At 38.5% G+C, this 15,662-nt stretch overlaps 2 protein-coding genes across 9 annotated transcripts in view; both read left to right on the top strand.

Annotated features, from left to right (window-relative positions):
- LOC146466339 (fibronectin type III domain-containing protein-like) overlaps positions 1–15,662 on the top strand; it is an 81,897-nt gene that overhangs the window by 49,863 nt on the left and 16,372 nt on the right. The window lies entirely within an intron of this gene.
- LOC146466338 (fibronectin type III domain-containing protein-like) overlaps positions 3,580–15,662 on the top strand; it is a 28,455-nt gene continuing 16,372 nt past the window's right edge. For 2 of the 5 annotated variants that reach the window (XM_085127437.1, XM_085127433.1), the window contains exons 1-6: positions 3,581–3,727; positions 10,388–10,468; positions 12,262–12,591; positions 13,409–13,723; positions 14,510–14,621; positions 15,391–15,597. In XM_085127437.1, coding sequence (XP_084983563.1) covers positions 10,414–10,468; positions 12,262–12,591; positions 13,409–13,723; positions 14,510–14,621; positions 15,391–15,597 — 1,019 coding nt within the window. In that variant the 5' untranslated portion in view covers positions 3,581–3,727; positions 10,388–10,413. Of the gene's footprint in view, positions 3,728–4,103; positions 4,164–10,387; positions 10,469–12,261; positions 12,592–13,408; positions 13,724–14,509; positions 14,622–15,390; positions 15,598–15,662 lie in introns of those variants that run through there. The other 3 variants (XM_085127435.1, XM_085127434.1, XM_085127438.1) reach the window with 3 other exon arrangements.

The following is a 15,662-nucleotide window of genomic DNA, read 5'->3' as shown; positions in this document are numbered from 1 at the left end:
ATAAAGCCTTAACCGTCACAGGAAAGCAAAAGGCCGGGGAACTCGTAATATTGAATGCTTGCTCAATTATTGTTTGGAACCATATGGAGGAAATTTTAATTAACCTATTTTTTCTACAGCAAGTAGTATTAACTTATAGCATGATGTTATCTCCGCAGCAGTTTCCAGGAAGACAAAATTCAAGGAAATCCAGAAGTTTAATACTTTATGCAGTGCTATTGTAAAAAATCCTGGTCAGACTTCTGGGCCTTGTTTTATATCATTGACTGTAAATCATGTTCTCTCTTTTTATAAATAGTATAAATCAATCATTGCTAGCGGAAGTGACTGTTCCAAATTACGTCCAGCACCAGACCTATCTTTATACCCGTCGCACCCAGCCCCCCACCCCCAACCCCCTCAAGTTTATTCCACTTCAAGCATCATGTGACGCGTATAATTTTAGTTTCTGGCCGAGGACGATAAATGATTGGAACAACTTGCCCGCTGAGATAGTTACATCCGATTCACTGAGTCATTTCAAGTCAGCTTTGAGCGCCATTATTATTATTATTATTATTATTATTATTATTATTATTGTTATCAAAAAATTTAAATAAAATCTTTATTGCAAAACCTCAATCAAAATCCTATTAACAATCAACCTGCTGTTACAGAAAATCCAATTAATTCATCAAAACACTATTCATTTACAAATTCTAAAAAATAGAAGCAACTTAACCTTACATAAAAGAAGAGGAAATAGATATAATTAATAATAAAAGTTCAAAATTCTATAAAATAAAGAATTCCATACAATCGAATTATACTAATGACGGCTAAACCAGTGTCCATAAAAAGCCCTATGTATAAAAGCATATAGACACGTATTTCCGATATCCGCACTAGCGACATTTATTTCACAGTCTAATGATTGCTCAATCTTGCTACGAAACGGCGTTCGTGAACCTCTGACGCATGCATGTACCGATCTTAAGGTTACTGGATACCTTCGCGGGTGTCCTTCGCGAAAAAAAATATTTGCGCGCTGTCTTAAATGCAACAACCATAAACTATATATCTGTACAAAGGTAATGAAATGTACTATCCGGTAAAAATTATTTCGCTTTGATTTTTTCTAGCCGTAAGGAGAATGTGTCCCAAAAGCCTAAAACGACCGACGGATGTCTCTTTGAGCGAATTTATCGGGTAATACTATGGAATTCGACCGCAGAATCAAAACTACTGCATCATATCAATCACAAGGCTTTCATCTTCAAAACTGTGTGAGGCTTTTTCGATATTCCTATTGGTTGCTTCGCAATTTTACTGTCAATTTTGACGATCAAAAACTCACCGATACGTTTTACGACGAAGGCCATTGCGGCAGATCAATTTTACAAAACGGAAATCCCTCACACAGTTTTTTGCTCGATTTCTTGGGAATCGTCGGGCCAAATTTCAAGGCAATCCGTCAAATCCTTGTATCGTATAAATTACTTTAAAGGAAGCACACTCGCGTAAAAACGAAGTAGGTTTTTTTCGCTTCTATAGGTTTACGAACATTTCACGCCCTTGCTGCGCCATATTTCAACACTGTGGATGCCGCCGACGTCGAAAACCAATAGAATTACAGAAGATCTACTGCTGAGTCCCCTGAGATTACTGGTGTCGCGCCGGAAAAGATGAGTGCGTGACTGCAGTTCTATTACCGGTAAGAATTTCTCAAGTTTCCTCGCGAAAAGGCGGGCAGAAAAAATTCTTCGAAGAAAAGGATAACTGCAGTGGCCCCGACGGTGAGCCCCATCGACCCGAAAGAACAGTTGCAGGCTGAAATGCGGTCACTGGGGTACGTTAAAGGACTATTTTTATATACCATTATCCATGCGAATAAATTTTTACCCGCAACCTGGAGGCCAGCGTTGAGCGCAATATGTGGGGAGGGAAAGGGCCTCAAAGAACTCGATATATCGATTATTGTACCTGGGCTTATGCGCTACGCGCTTATGCGGTTTCGGCAAGAGTTTTTCGCCATCCTTCATCGGAAACTTTCTTCTTCTTTTTCTTATGACCAGTTTTCTTCTTAGTTTTCAACCACGAACTCTTTTCTTTCTTATATTTCGCCATACACGATACGCAAAACGAACACAAGCAAAAACTTGGTATTAATAAATCACAAGTTGCAAACGTAAACAAAAGGAAGATAGGCGACATGAAATGAACGACTCCGGATGTTTTACCGCGAAAAACATCACGGGAAGCCCTGACGCTGACAAATTTTAATTGGCTTATAGCACTCTGGCGGGTGATAGAATTTCATTTGAAAAAACTTTCTTGTTGATAATTCGCGCACGCCTCAAGATTTGTAACATTTTTTTTAAAAAATGAAGCGAGACTAGAAATGTTTAATTTGGCCACAAAATTTTTTTGGGCAAAAAAAAAAAAAAAAATGACTCTCGAAGGTATCCAGTAACCTTAAGAGTTCAAACGAGATCTGTGTCCTGAACCAAGTGATTACAGCATGATAAGGCTCGGTGTCTTTCTGAGCTATCTTGTCTGCGAGATGCTTTAAGAACCGCTGACACTCGTTTCCCATTCCGCCATTGGTTCCAAACACTAATTTGCAGCCTTTGCAATTATTATTCAAATACTTTAATATTTTTAAAATACGTCCTTGCGAATAACATATTTTCCCGGATCCTTTTATAAAGTTCTTCAAATTATAGTGTTGATCGCGATATTTGTTACACTATCCAATCTGCCTAAGAGTCCTCAAGCCAGTCCTCGCCAGCAGTTTGTCGACAGGAGAGACTACGGGTAACTGAAATTGTATTACCCACTGATTTCTGCGGTGAAACAATGCAAGGCGCTACAGAGCAACCAATCAAAAAAATTAAATTTCTTCGAATTTCCCAGAGTCTCTCCTGGCGGCCAACCGCTGGCCAAGGAGCGTGAGGATTCTGAGCCCTTGGTATACGCGGCTACTGCATGGTTGAATAATTTTGAAGTCAATTTAAATCAATACAAGGTGTTTCTGTCACCTGTTTCATCGTGTGTCTGTGGATGCAATCCTAAAGTGTTACCATTTAAAGGCGGAAAGCTACTGAACAGTACTTTTCTGTAGTGCTGCTTTACGCTGAACAAGGTAGTTCTAACTGTTCAGTCTGTGAATTAAATCAGTCTTAAAGTGAGACAATTTAAATGAAAGCTGCACAGTGTGAAATACTTTTCTGTGGTGCTGTTTATATATGCCGTACAAGGAGATTCTAACTTTTGATTCTGTAAATGAAGTCCTAAAGTGTGACCATTCATATAAAAGCTACAGAGCAGTACTTTCCTGTGGTGCTATTTATTATACAGTACGAGGTGGTTCTAACTTTTGAGTCTGTTGATGAAATCCTAACGTGTGACCACTCGAATGAAAGCTACTAAACACGGTACAGTTCCTGTGTTGCTATCGGTTGTGCTGTATACCACGCATGCTCAATATTTATCAAAAAACTGGTTTTCAGAAAATGACCTAAAAATTCCCTTTTGCTTATATTTTTTTAAGTGGCTTCCACAGCACCAAAGAATTTTCCATACATCTACACGTCACGTAATCCAAGTTCCGCTTTGTCAAAATATATATGCTGTGCGCTACGCATGATTGCTACATTCTGAACAATCTTCCACGCTTTGGACACCTTGAACGGGAGTAAGTTTCGCTTGAATTAGGACAAAGTCACTCTTGGGTGCCTGTATAAAGGTAAGCGGTGTAATTTGGAAATAATTCGCTTGCGATCCCGAGGTATGTTCAGTGGGTTTGAGTTTGATATAATTAATGTAATTTGAGCGCACTTATTCTGTCGAATCGTAAAGTGGGCTTGTTCATCGGCAATCAGCTTCCCGGATAGTAACGGTAATTAGACTTTAAAAGTTTTAATATGTTAGTTAGTCAGTTTCTAGCTAAACATTATCCGCTGCAATTCCACCATTTTCAAGACTTTGACACTCGAGAGATGGTCACTCCTGAAAGTTACGTTTTACAGTGGAACATCTCCTTACGGACACCTCTCTATTACGGACAGTTCACTTGGTCCCTGAGAAACCGAAATCCATATAAAGCCTACTTCTCTAAAACAGACAACTCTCTATATAATACGGACACTTATGGCTGTCCTCTTGGTGTCCGTAATAAAGAGGTTAGACTGTGCTTTGATTATCTTTTCATGGTCTTGTAATGTATGACGCCGTGTTTTGAGGAAAATGAAAAGCCCATAGCCAGGCTTCCTTAGCAACTCAATCAGCAGGCTCCATTTTTGGTTAAAAAGAACCAGAAGAACGTCTTTATGACGAACGCTTTATACACTGAAGATCTGAGAAAGAAAGTTAATGTTCCGGTTAGCTTGTGCTTTGCAATGTGATCTCGTTGTCCGGCATAATTTCCTCAAGCATATAAACGTGAGCAGAATTTGATGAAGTCACTGCGAGAGCGTCATACTCGGTTAAGTAGTAAACCGCAGTTTAAAAAGAATTGCTTAGGAATCGTCTGTGTCCTCAAAACTGTCCTTGAAAATTTGTCGGCTGAGGCTTTCATCAGAATTTTTTAGATTTAAGAGAAAATGTATGCAAAAAGGTTTGTCGTTTGTTCTTTTTTTGCGGTAGTAAGAGCACGTCGTGTCTTCTCGCTGCAATTATGTTCCTCTCACGTAATCTTTTAAATCCTGGGTCAAAGGCTAATCGGATAATTTATTTTCTGCCGCAGTTAGCTGAGTTCTTGCGGTTTCCGAAGATAAACAGTTTTCGTCACGACCAACCTACAGGAACTGTCTCAGCTTTGTCACGTCTTTGTTATACAATTGTATTGTATTTTCACCGTCTTAAGACGGAGAAGTCTATTTGGTATGATTGCCTTTTTAAATTTGAAAAAACTCCGCACCCTCTAGGCTAATAACGGCAAGTTCTTACATTACTTCCGAAAAGCAAAAGATATTGTATTTATTCGCATCTCTTTGACTTATTTTACTAAGTTTGAGTTTAATTTACTAATTTAATATGGGGCACGTAGCGTTTGCAAATTGCGGGTTGACCTTTGACAAGCCCAATGAAAGACTTAACGAAAAGGTAAATATTTCTTCAGTTCAGGCTTGCACTTTTTAAATAATTACTGTTCCGCTTCCTCGACCGATATTTCAGTCTTAGCCGAGATAGGGCAATGTAACCAGCAAAGTTTAACAACCGTTGATCCACTTAACGGAATTAAACTTATTTATTTGATCGAAATCGTGATCATAATCGTAAAAACGGAAATTAAAGCACTTGTGCGGAGTGAGGTTGATTCAAACTGACGCGAATTTGTACAATGATTGTTATAATTGCGAAAAGTTGTGTAGTCTAGAAATATTGTCCAATCAAATAATACTAAAAAAATTCTAAAAATTTCAGCAATGTCTGGGGCGGAAATTACAACACGTTTTAATATGGAAAAGATCATTCTTGTGCAATCATTGTTCATGAATTAAATGTTCCTTGGCGTAACGGCACAATTACTGTATTCCAGGTGTTCTGCAAAGAAGTTACAAGACTTTCACTGATTTTATCTTTCTGTTCCTTTTACGCTCAATTTAGCTCTTATCAAAGGTTCTGAGAAACGAGGACCACAGTTCGTGATGGAATGGTTATTTAATTCTAATATTAGCACGCATATTATTTTCACTGTTGTCCATATAATTCTTATTGCCACAGTTGGGAAAAAATGCGTGGCCATCGATGGATAAAATTGGTCAGTTATTAAAAGACAGTTCAGACGTTGTTTAACAAAAACACGTTCTAAGCCATTTTCAATTTTACCAACAGTCATATCTAAACATTGTCTGCCGCTGACGGTAACAAGAAGGCTTGCATCCCAGACTAGAAAAACTATACATCTTCTCAAAATAAACCACTTATAATCAGATTTGGAGGCCCCCTTATTGTCTTAAGTCGCGGCCTAAATTAGTCTCTGTTTAAATAATTGGCCCAATGTGTTTATAATTATTAGCACAGATCTTAAGAGCGGATGTCTGTAAATATCAACCAGAGGTGTGCAATAGCGAAAAATTCAAAATTCTCAAAAAAATTCACAACATAGCCCACGGTAAACTATTGCAAGAAATACATGTTTTACTTCGATCCGATAATTATTTTTGATGTGAGGCTATGATCTTGAATTCACCGCTCCTGAACCGGGTTTTCGGTGTCTGACACCACATGTTGCGAAGACCTTGTTTTAAAAATCAAACCAGTTTTGTTCCGAACGAAAAACATCCAGTCTGATAAAGTACATAATTATGGACATCACGAATGGCATGTTACTCATCTGAAGTGAAAATTAAATATTTAGGAGATTTTTCAATATTTACAATTTTTTAAGCGATTTCTCGTGATGCCAAATTGACAAATTTGCGAGGCTAAAATCATCAACTGGTACATGGCGTTGAGGATAAAGATTTACACCACGCGAAAGAGCATCATTTCTTCTTATTAAACCCGTTTTAAAAACTATGGGCAACACAGAAGGAAATTTTTGAGGCCGCGAATTACAAGTAGCACTTTGGTGAAATTTGGGCTTTTCTGTCACGGCATTCCGTTGCTAAAACTCAGATAAACACAACATGAAAACGTTTGAAACAACAATGGTTTATTAATTCTTGCTACAGGGCACTGCCTGCGCATGACCTATGCTTTTAAGACTATTTTCCTTGGTTTTCTATCTTTTAGGGGCAGTGTCTAAAGATTTTAGCGGAGTTCAAAAGCCGTACACGGGTCTGTTTACGTTGTCAACAGGTCACAACACTAGTAAATATGGAATAAAATGAAACCAGGACTTCTTTCATTCAATCTTACTTTGAAAAAAATGGAGCAAATAGCTAAGAGTGCTATATAATTCATACCTTTGAGCGGCCACACTGGATGTTTAAGAAATATGGGACATCTATAGGAAACATCGTAACACTTTAGGCCGTTTTATACATTTGGTCACAAAGATTGTGTTACTTACATTTCACCGGTAGACCGCTGACCTTACACATACGTACGCCCTTGTCCACGGGATAGAAAGCGATGTTTCGTCCAGCTAGACCACAAAGACAATTAATTATATAATCAGTTCAAACTGAGATTACGGTTTTGGGTTATCACAATTTTATCTGGTTGCGTCTACACTCGCGCAGTTGTTTTGATTTTTGATAAAGTTTTTCAAATTTCAGTCTAACGTAGCCTGCGAATACAGCCGCCTCTCATCGCTCCCGTCCCCGAGGGGCGTTTCGCGAGGCTACCATGAATGCTACTCAAGGAGAGTTAAAAGCAATGTGACTGTCTAGTTCATCTGGATAAGACCCAATTTTCAATTTATTGTTCACAAAAATTGTCTGTTGATTGATAGTTTTCATACGATAAAAGAGAGTTCCAGTCATCCATCAGTTATGGAATTTGAGCAGACAAAGTATGGTTTCTTTGGCCTTAATGGGTCAATGTAAGAACACGATCCAACAAGATCATGTTGCCTGAATATATGGTGCTATGGTCTGAATTTTTAGAGTACTTGAGAAAGCCGACTGGCACTAATATCGAGGTCGTCTTGTGGATAAGTCTAGATTGCACAAATGTGATGCACCGATCTCCCTTCGTTTGCTTGAAATGATTAGCTGCCCAACTTGGTGGGACCGGCGCAGAATCGGTTTTGGCAGCGCCGTCTGATGCCATAAGCATCTCGATGTCTTGAGCAAATAGACCTGATTAGATGGCTGTCATCGATTTCGTAGATATCAAGGGAAATTTTGCCCTGAAGTTTAGCCAGTTAGTTATGTCACTTTGTAGAACTGGCTTTACTGCCAAAGGAGCGTAGCTGTGCCTTCCAGGCTGTGAAACCCTGGCTCTCTTTCTGACAAAAATTGCTCCCCCTACGTCCCTCCCTTATTCCTGCTGACAATGTACTGTGGTCGACTGTAGCAGGTGTGAGTCGTACTGCAGGAATTGGGGAAAATAGGGACGACAGTGGTGACGCAACCCCTTTCCCTCCTCGCTCTTACCCTGCCGCCTCCCCACTAAGCTCCCCATTCTTTACGTCGGGAAACTGTAACAGTGACAAAGCACAGGGCCAAATAACTTTAAAAAAAATCACTAAAAATCATAAATGTGTGTGGATGTAATAACCAGTAATTCAGAATCAAATTGCAAGCGTTACTAAAGGTAATTCTTATTTAAGGTCAGGCGTTTTGCGTTACAGTAATTCGATACCTGCTCTGCCCACGAGAAGCTCCGCCTCAGTTTTCAGTGTTCAGTCAGCAAACCCCGTGGCCCTTAGATAGTTTCGAATGTCTGTGCCACAATCTCTGATTGGAATACATTGGGTGTTCGCTGGATTTCCAACACTTTGTCCACATTGTCCTCCAACAATCGAAGCATACTCACACGATACCATTTCGGCTCAATTTGTTTGAACGCCGTGAAACCAGAATCGAGCATTTTAAAAGTTGGATTGCAGAGCAAAATAAACAAACTGAAGCTATCTGAATACTAACGTGGGCTAACTGCACGTTTAGAAAGTTCAGTGACAGAAAATACAGCTCACAAGTAAATCGCAGTTACAGTTTGTATCGAAGGGACAGTGAAAAATTACCCTTGGCATGCGCCCGGGGGGTACCATTCGAGCAGAGGCCCTTTGATCTTCCTAGATAATAGTCGAAGGGCCTCTGCTCGCAGGGTACCCGGGGGTGAACCTTAATATAACAATTGACGGGGGTGATCGTAGCTTTCGGGGATTAAAATTCGTGGTTTGGTACCTGTCAAAGGTATGGCGGTACCTTTTAGCACGTTTCAGGGTATTGAGCGAAAACATATAAGAGAAAGTTATTATAAATATCAGTCAACTGTCACTTAGCGTATTCATTTTAGAATTGGTACCACTAAGTGGGAAAATTATACAGACCACGGCTACAAAACAAATTCTGGTACCTTTTAGTGGTACTTTTAAAAATTTATGACTATCAACTCGTCAATTTGATATAGGAGTCCCCCTCCCCCTGGGGGCAAGTTGTCTGCGCAAACTGTAACGCAATCTCTGCCGTTAAACGTATTTTTAAATCGCGGCAAAATGCATATATCGTTCCTGATTGATGTGATGATTTCTACAATGTACAGAAAGCTCGCTAAAAAGGTATGAATTACGTAGCACTTGTAGCTATTGTTTCATTTGTTCTAAAGTAAAATTCAATGCAAAACATTCTGGTCCGAATTCAAAACGTTGACTACGTAAACTGACCTTTGTGACCTTTATACGCTTTTGAACTCGGAGTCTAATAAAACTGCTACAATCTTTTGTGCCTGCCCGAAATGATTAAAAATCATGGAAAGTAATATTATGAACGTGGGCCAAGACCTCTAGCAAAAACCAACAAACAATTGTTGTTTGAAACGTTTTCATGTTGTGTTTATCTGAGTTTTAGCATCGGAATGCCGTGACAGAAAAGCTCAAATTTCACTAAAGTACTACTTGTAATTCGCGGCCTCAAAAATTTCCTTCTGTGTTGCCCATAGTTTTTAAAACGGATTTAATAAGAAGAAATGATGCTCTTTCACGTGGTGTAAATCTTTATCCCCAACGCCATGTACCAGTTGATGATTTTAGCCTCGCAAATTTGTCAATTTGGCATCACGAGAAATCGCTTAAAAAATTGTAAATATTGAAAAATCTCCTAAATATTTAATTTTCACTTCAGATGAGTAACATACCATTCATGATGTCCATAATTATGTACTTTATCAGACTGGATGTTTTTCGTTCGGAACAAAACTGGTTTGATTTTTAAAACAAGGTCTTCGCAACATGTGGTGTCAGACACCGAAAACCCGGTTCAGGAGCGGTGAATTCAAGATCATTGCCTCACATCAAAAATAATTATCGGATCGAAGTAAAACATGTATTTCTTGCAATAGTTTACCGTGGGCTATGTTGTGAATTTTTTTGAGAATTTTGAATTTTTCGCTATTGCACACCTCTGGTTGATATTTACAGGCATCCGCTCTTAATATTTGCTGGATCGCGGGTATAAAGTGATCCGCCCTATTAACCACCGAGGGCTTCATGTATTAGGACATTTTCTGCGATTATTTACAACGTGCAATGGCCCCTATGTTTAGGAAATGCGCCAAGCGAATAGACCATTTCCGAGTTGCTTTGAACCTCATTATGAAAGCGAGGCTAAGTGCAAAGTTTTTGTTATGAAAATCAGTTTTCATTCATATGCAAACAAAACTAATATGAAAAGTTTTTCACTTAGCCTCCCTTTCATAGCGAGGTTCACAGCAACTAGGAAATGGCCCATAAAACATCAACTGAGGTTATGTGTTATTATATACATCATTTGAATATTCTTTCTCTTCGCAGGTACTGATTTCGTCTGGTTTTTCACAATGACGTGGATTCCTCTGATAGTTTCCACTTTCTGCCTCTTTACTCTGGCAAATGGTAATTCAATTAGTATCATTTTAATACAGAAATGGTTTGCTTTCAATTTGCCTTCTCACTCCTACGAACATAGAGGATATTACATGACCGCGCGGAGATACGAAATTTCTCTTCGAGTGTTGAAAAATATTTCACGAGTGAGCGCAGCGAACGAGTGAAATATTGTTCAAGACGAGATAAACACCAATGAAATACCAAATCATTGCAAAAGGCGCGACTTATTATGTAACCTTAGCAATGGTGATCTTTTCACGTATGAAGATAATTTTATTTTCACGTGTGAAGATATCATGTTTTCACGCGAAAGATCACCTCACCTGGCATTTCATATATCGTTATTTTCCTAGTGAAAGTGCATTGGTCGGTCTGTTAAAAGAGCAAAGAGTAGTGTAGGAAAGAGTAGTTTTTTTCACAAAAAATGATGACATCATCGTGGCGCATATGAAGTCACAACACCCTTCCCTGCCGGAAGATGTAGAATAGTATAAGAATGAGAGTTCTACGCCACGTGGTGGTGGTGGAGGTGACGTCACAATACTCAGGGGGTTGACGTCATCAAAACTAATTAGATCATCATCTAAAAATAGCATAGTGACATCATTGGGGTAGAGGGGCGTTTTGCTGTCATCATAAAATGGTGATGTCATAGTTTAAAAAAATAGATAAAGTGACGTTATAGAGGTATTTTTTAACCATAGCTGTTAATAGATTTTTCATTATGAAAAGAGGATGACATTTTAGGGATATACTAGTATGGGTAGTACTTTCTCTTCGCCTCAAATCTGGTTTCGCAGGTATCGCCTAACAGCAAGAACTAACATAGTTCCCTCGAATGAAATCAGGATCTACAATTTCTAAGCTAAAGAATCTGCATGCGGAAGTCTTTAATACAAAAAAAAAAAAAAAAAGAAACCGGTTCATGTAAGGTGTATTGATTGGTTTTGGATAAAGTGAAATCTTGCCTTGTCATTGTTCTATTCGGTTTTTTCTATATTTCCCTGAAAGCTCGGAAATAATGAAAAAAAAATGTTGTGTGTATTTTCTGCCTAATTACTAAGAAGTTTCGTTTCAGGTTGAGCTTTGTTGGGGATTAAACAATTAAAACAGTCTTTGGTTGTCTTTGTTTATTACAGTGCGCTGTCAACGGTAATGTCGACATCATTATCTAAAAATAGAATAATTCCATCATTGGGGTGGAAGGGCTTCAGTGATTCTGTAGAAACGGAAGAATGTTTAGCGGTATGCTTCCTTTTTACACCCGGTCGAGTGGGATCTAAAAGTAGATAGAATTATGGAAAGAAATAATTATTTTTCGTAACAAGATTATGTGGTTTTGCTGGTTATAAAAAGATGAGATTTTTATGAAATATTTCGAAAAAGAAATGTGACGCGTGTTCCATTTAAACAGCCTGGTTATGTTAACTCAGTCGAGCTTTGTTGGGATTAAACAATTAAAAGTCTTTTGTTGTCTTTGTTTAGTACAGTGCTCCGAATAAGAATATTCCGGTTCATTAATTTCTTGCTGCTAAATTTTGCATGTTACTTAAGACGCGCACTGAGTTATAATGTCCCAAATGTACAAATTCTCGAGACTTCTCACATAGCCCCAAAAAAGGTCAAAAATTCAAACTGGGGAACTCCTCCCGCATCTCTGTTTTGTGTTATTTCTGTTACTTGCCTGTATTGGGGACACCTGGGACGGTCTAAAAACTTAGAAATTGCCTTTCGCCTGGGAGTTTTTGAACAGGTGAAAACGTGGCTTACGTGTATGTTGGATAAAATCTGTTTTCCAGGTCAACAATCACCAAAACCTCCTCCTCCACAGATCACAAACTTTTTGAACCATGATTTGATTAACCCAGAGCAGGTGGTGTTTAGAAAGGACAATGCCCTTGTATTGCCGTGTGGTGCAATCGGAAGCAACTTAAAATGGTCTTGGAAGCACAACGATACATTGATTCCTGAAGGGGAATTACAGTTTGGCAAGCGAAAGCTTGGTGATGATGGTACCTTGACAGGCAGTAACCTTGGTATAACAGAGAGTGGCAGTTATCAGTGCTTCGTCAAGGATACTGTAACTAATGTTCAAACGTTCAGCAGGAAAATACAAGTTGCTGTTACAGGTAACACACTGGGTTGCATTTTTTTTTAATTTATTTTTTTCTTGCATAGCAGGACGTACATGTACATGTTTCCTTCCAGAAAGGACAGAAAATGTTTTCTAATGTTTTGATATTGCCAAATTGGACAAAAAATTTCATTCATTAGACAATCTGGCGACCAATGGCACATAAGAGTCCTAACTTCTGCTTCCCATGCTAACCTGAGGAAATGTGACACCCCCCCCCCCCACCCCTCACTTATTTGTCAACCTACATGTACAACGGCATTTGTCTATAATGTATTTTTTTTTTTTTCATGTTGAGTGATATTAGTTTAAGTGTGTTTTGCACATAATTTTATTTTTAACGGAATTTGACGTATAATTTGCTGTAAAAAGTTTGATCATTGCTGTGCTAAAATACACTAAATACATGTGGTTGAATTAGTATTAACAAAAATTAAATTCTTAATAATTATTATTGTTGTTATCACCATTAATTTCTCCTCCAAATTTGTCAGTGGCCTGTTTTTTTTTTGCTAGTTATAGTACAGTGCAAATGTAAGTTGACAGTCTCGATTCGAAACAATCCTCGAACCTCTAAGTTATCGAGTATCTAGTCTTGAGTTTTGAGTTTAGAGACGCTCGAAGAATTTATCGAGGATCTCTATGGCAGATTTCCAGAAAACGATAAATTTCTCGAACCTCAAACAACAAAAAAGCACAAAAGCGATTTTCGCATGGATCTTGCATGTAGTCTCTTAGTTTGATTGAAAGTTGAAGTAAATCAAATCAGCGACACTGATTGTTCGATATATAAACCGCCTTTTTTTTGACAGTTGTGGGAGAATTTACTGAAGAAGGTAAAAAAGATAGGCCTGATCAGCAAGTTACCCTTGGCACCACTCAAACCTTCAAATGTCCTGCCCACTTCCCCAGTAATTTGGTTGACTACACTTGGAATGGAAAAGACATTCGTATCCCGCTCCAAATGAATGAGCGACGAGCAATTACACCAAATGGTGACCTTGTCATCTTGTTTGTTACCCTGGAGGACGTTAATGACATTAAGAGATTAGGTGGTATCCGGTGTACCATGTCAGCCGCAAACACGTTTTACTCCTCTGGAGCCCTGACACTTACTGTACCCTCAGGTAATGTTCAAAACAACTGTTTAAGGATAACTTAATTTTAGTTGTCGATAACAAAATGTTATCAATGACAAAACATCTTGTCCGTGAATCAAGTGAGGTGTGCTACAAATGGTGAAAAATACGTTGTTGACAACAAAGTAGTTTTTCTTTTAAAAAAGAAAACTACTTAATTAGTTGTCAATAACAAACGCAGTAGTTTTGTTATTGGCAAGTCGCTTTTTCCCTTCTGTGAGTGAGTCATTGATCACTCAAGTCTATTTATAGCCATTTTCTGCACGATGTACTTATGCGCATTACAAGCAAGTTTCCAGGCACCCTCAAAACATGCAGGTGTGTAGAAATGCATTTCCAAACGCTAAAAGTTGTCAATTGAAAATAGTCGTTGATAATTACGATTGAAGGGGTGCCTGGAAAAAAGCCCTCAGTGACTTCTTATAAATAGCTAGATTCTCCTTCCAAATTGCCTTGTATTCGCCTGTGAAACAAAAGGAGAGTTTGACCTTACATGAAAAGTCACTTAGGGCCTCATTTCACGCACCTCTTTAATTTACCTTGTCTGTGATCAGGCCCTAACTTACTATAAAACTGGTTATACTTAGCACTTTCTAAAATCTAGGTAAATATAATTCAAGCAAACAAACAAGAGTCTACAACGGCCATTACAAAAAAAAGTACAATAAATTTCTGATTTTCCAACCCGGTCATGCCATAAATATATTTAACTGTCCCTAAGTAGGTAGATATTAAATAATTCATTGACTTTAATTTGTATATATGTTGACATAGGCCAAACAGATCCTGTAAATCTGTTTGTTCCAACATGGATTGAGTTTCCAGCCAGCATAGAAAAAGCCATTGATGGAAGAAATAAAACATTGCATTGCCTTGCTGTCGGAAGGTAATTAAGTGTATTGCTTATAGATGAATGATGTGGGTGTATTACATACTTTAGATTGTGAAGTGCACGTGGTTTATAATAACATCTTGAGATGCCTCAGGAGTTGCTTGGCAAAAGACCCATGGATTGGTACTTGTGAATGATACGACTTTTCTCACAATTTTTTTATTAGTAAATTGTGATGCAGTGTTCTTACCAGGATTTTGCCTTTGGGGGCCCTAGGGCCCTCCTGCCCCCCCCCCTCCCCCCCCCCCCAAATATGGGCCCTGCAGGAACTTAGGGTGGTCAAAGTTAATCATGATCTGTGAACGGCTCAAAGAAAAAATCCTCCGGCACTCAGTTTGTTTTGACAGCAATGCATTCTAGAAAACGTGGTCCTTATTCGCTGAAACAGCTGCTTGATCTTTGCTAGTTTCATTGTCCACCTCATCGTAATCTAGCTCCATCAGAATTTTGTTCGGCTTCTCTTCTTTCTTGGAGATTACAAGTAGGTACACTGTACTTTACAACTAAAGTAAGAGTCTAGCTTTTGCTTTGCCATGTTGTTTATTCTACATCTGCCACATGCTCTACCAGAAGACAATAATTATTATTACTTTTGGTACTCAAATGAGGAACATTTAACTTTCTCAAAGCAATTTTAAGCTTTTAACATTTGTCTATGTTTTCTGTTGTCCTTTTTGCCATTATTTTCTTATAGTCCAAATTAATGCGAAAATTCCTATGATGTGTATACTAGCATACAGCAAAACAATGTTATTTTATACAGACCTGCACCAAAAATAACTTGGAAACTGAATGGGGTGGTACTCGTGCATGGGAAAGACTCAATGGAGATCCCAAAGGCATTCCATGGAAGGCAGCTGATAATTGTCAAAGTGCAAAGAGAATTTCATGAAGGCACATATACTTGTGAGGCTGACAATTCTCAAGGAAGTGCTCCATTAAAAACTACAAGCCTGGTGGTGGAAGGTATGTGTAATATGAATTTAGATGCAGTACGGGTTAGAAATTAGTGAAGTGCAGTCTGTATCCCTCAAA

This window comes from Pavona decussata, unplaced genomic scaffold (assembly GCF_977016875.1).
Source record: "Pavona decussata unplaced genomic scaffold, jaPavDecu1.1 SCAFFOLD_145, whole genome shotgun sequence".
Classification (NCBI taxonomy): Eukaryota; Metazoa; Cnidaria; class Anthozoa; order Scleractinia; family Agariciidae; genus Pavona; species Pavona decussata.
This window is presented reverse-complemented; position numbering and strand designations above follow the sequence as displayed.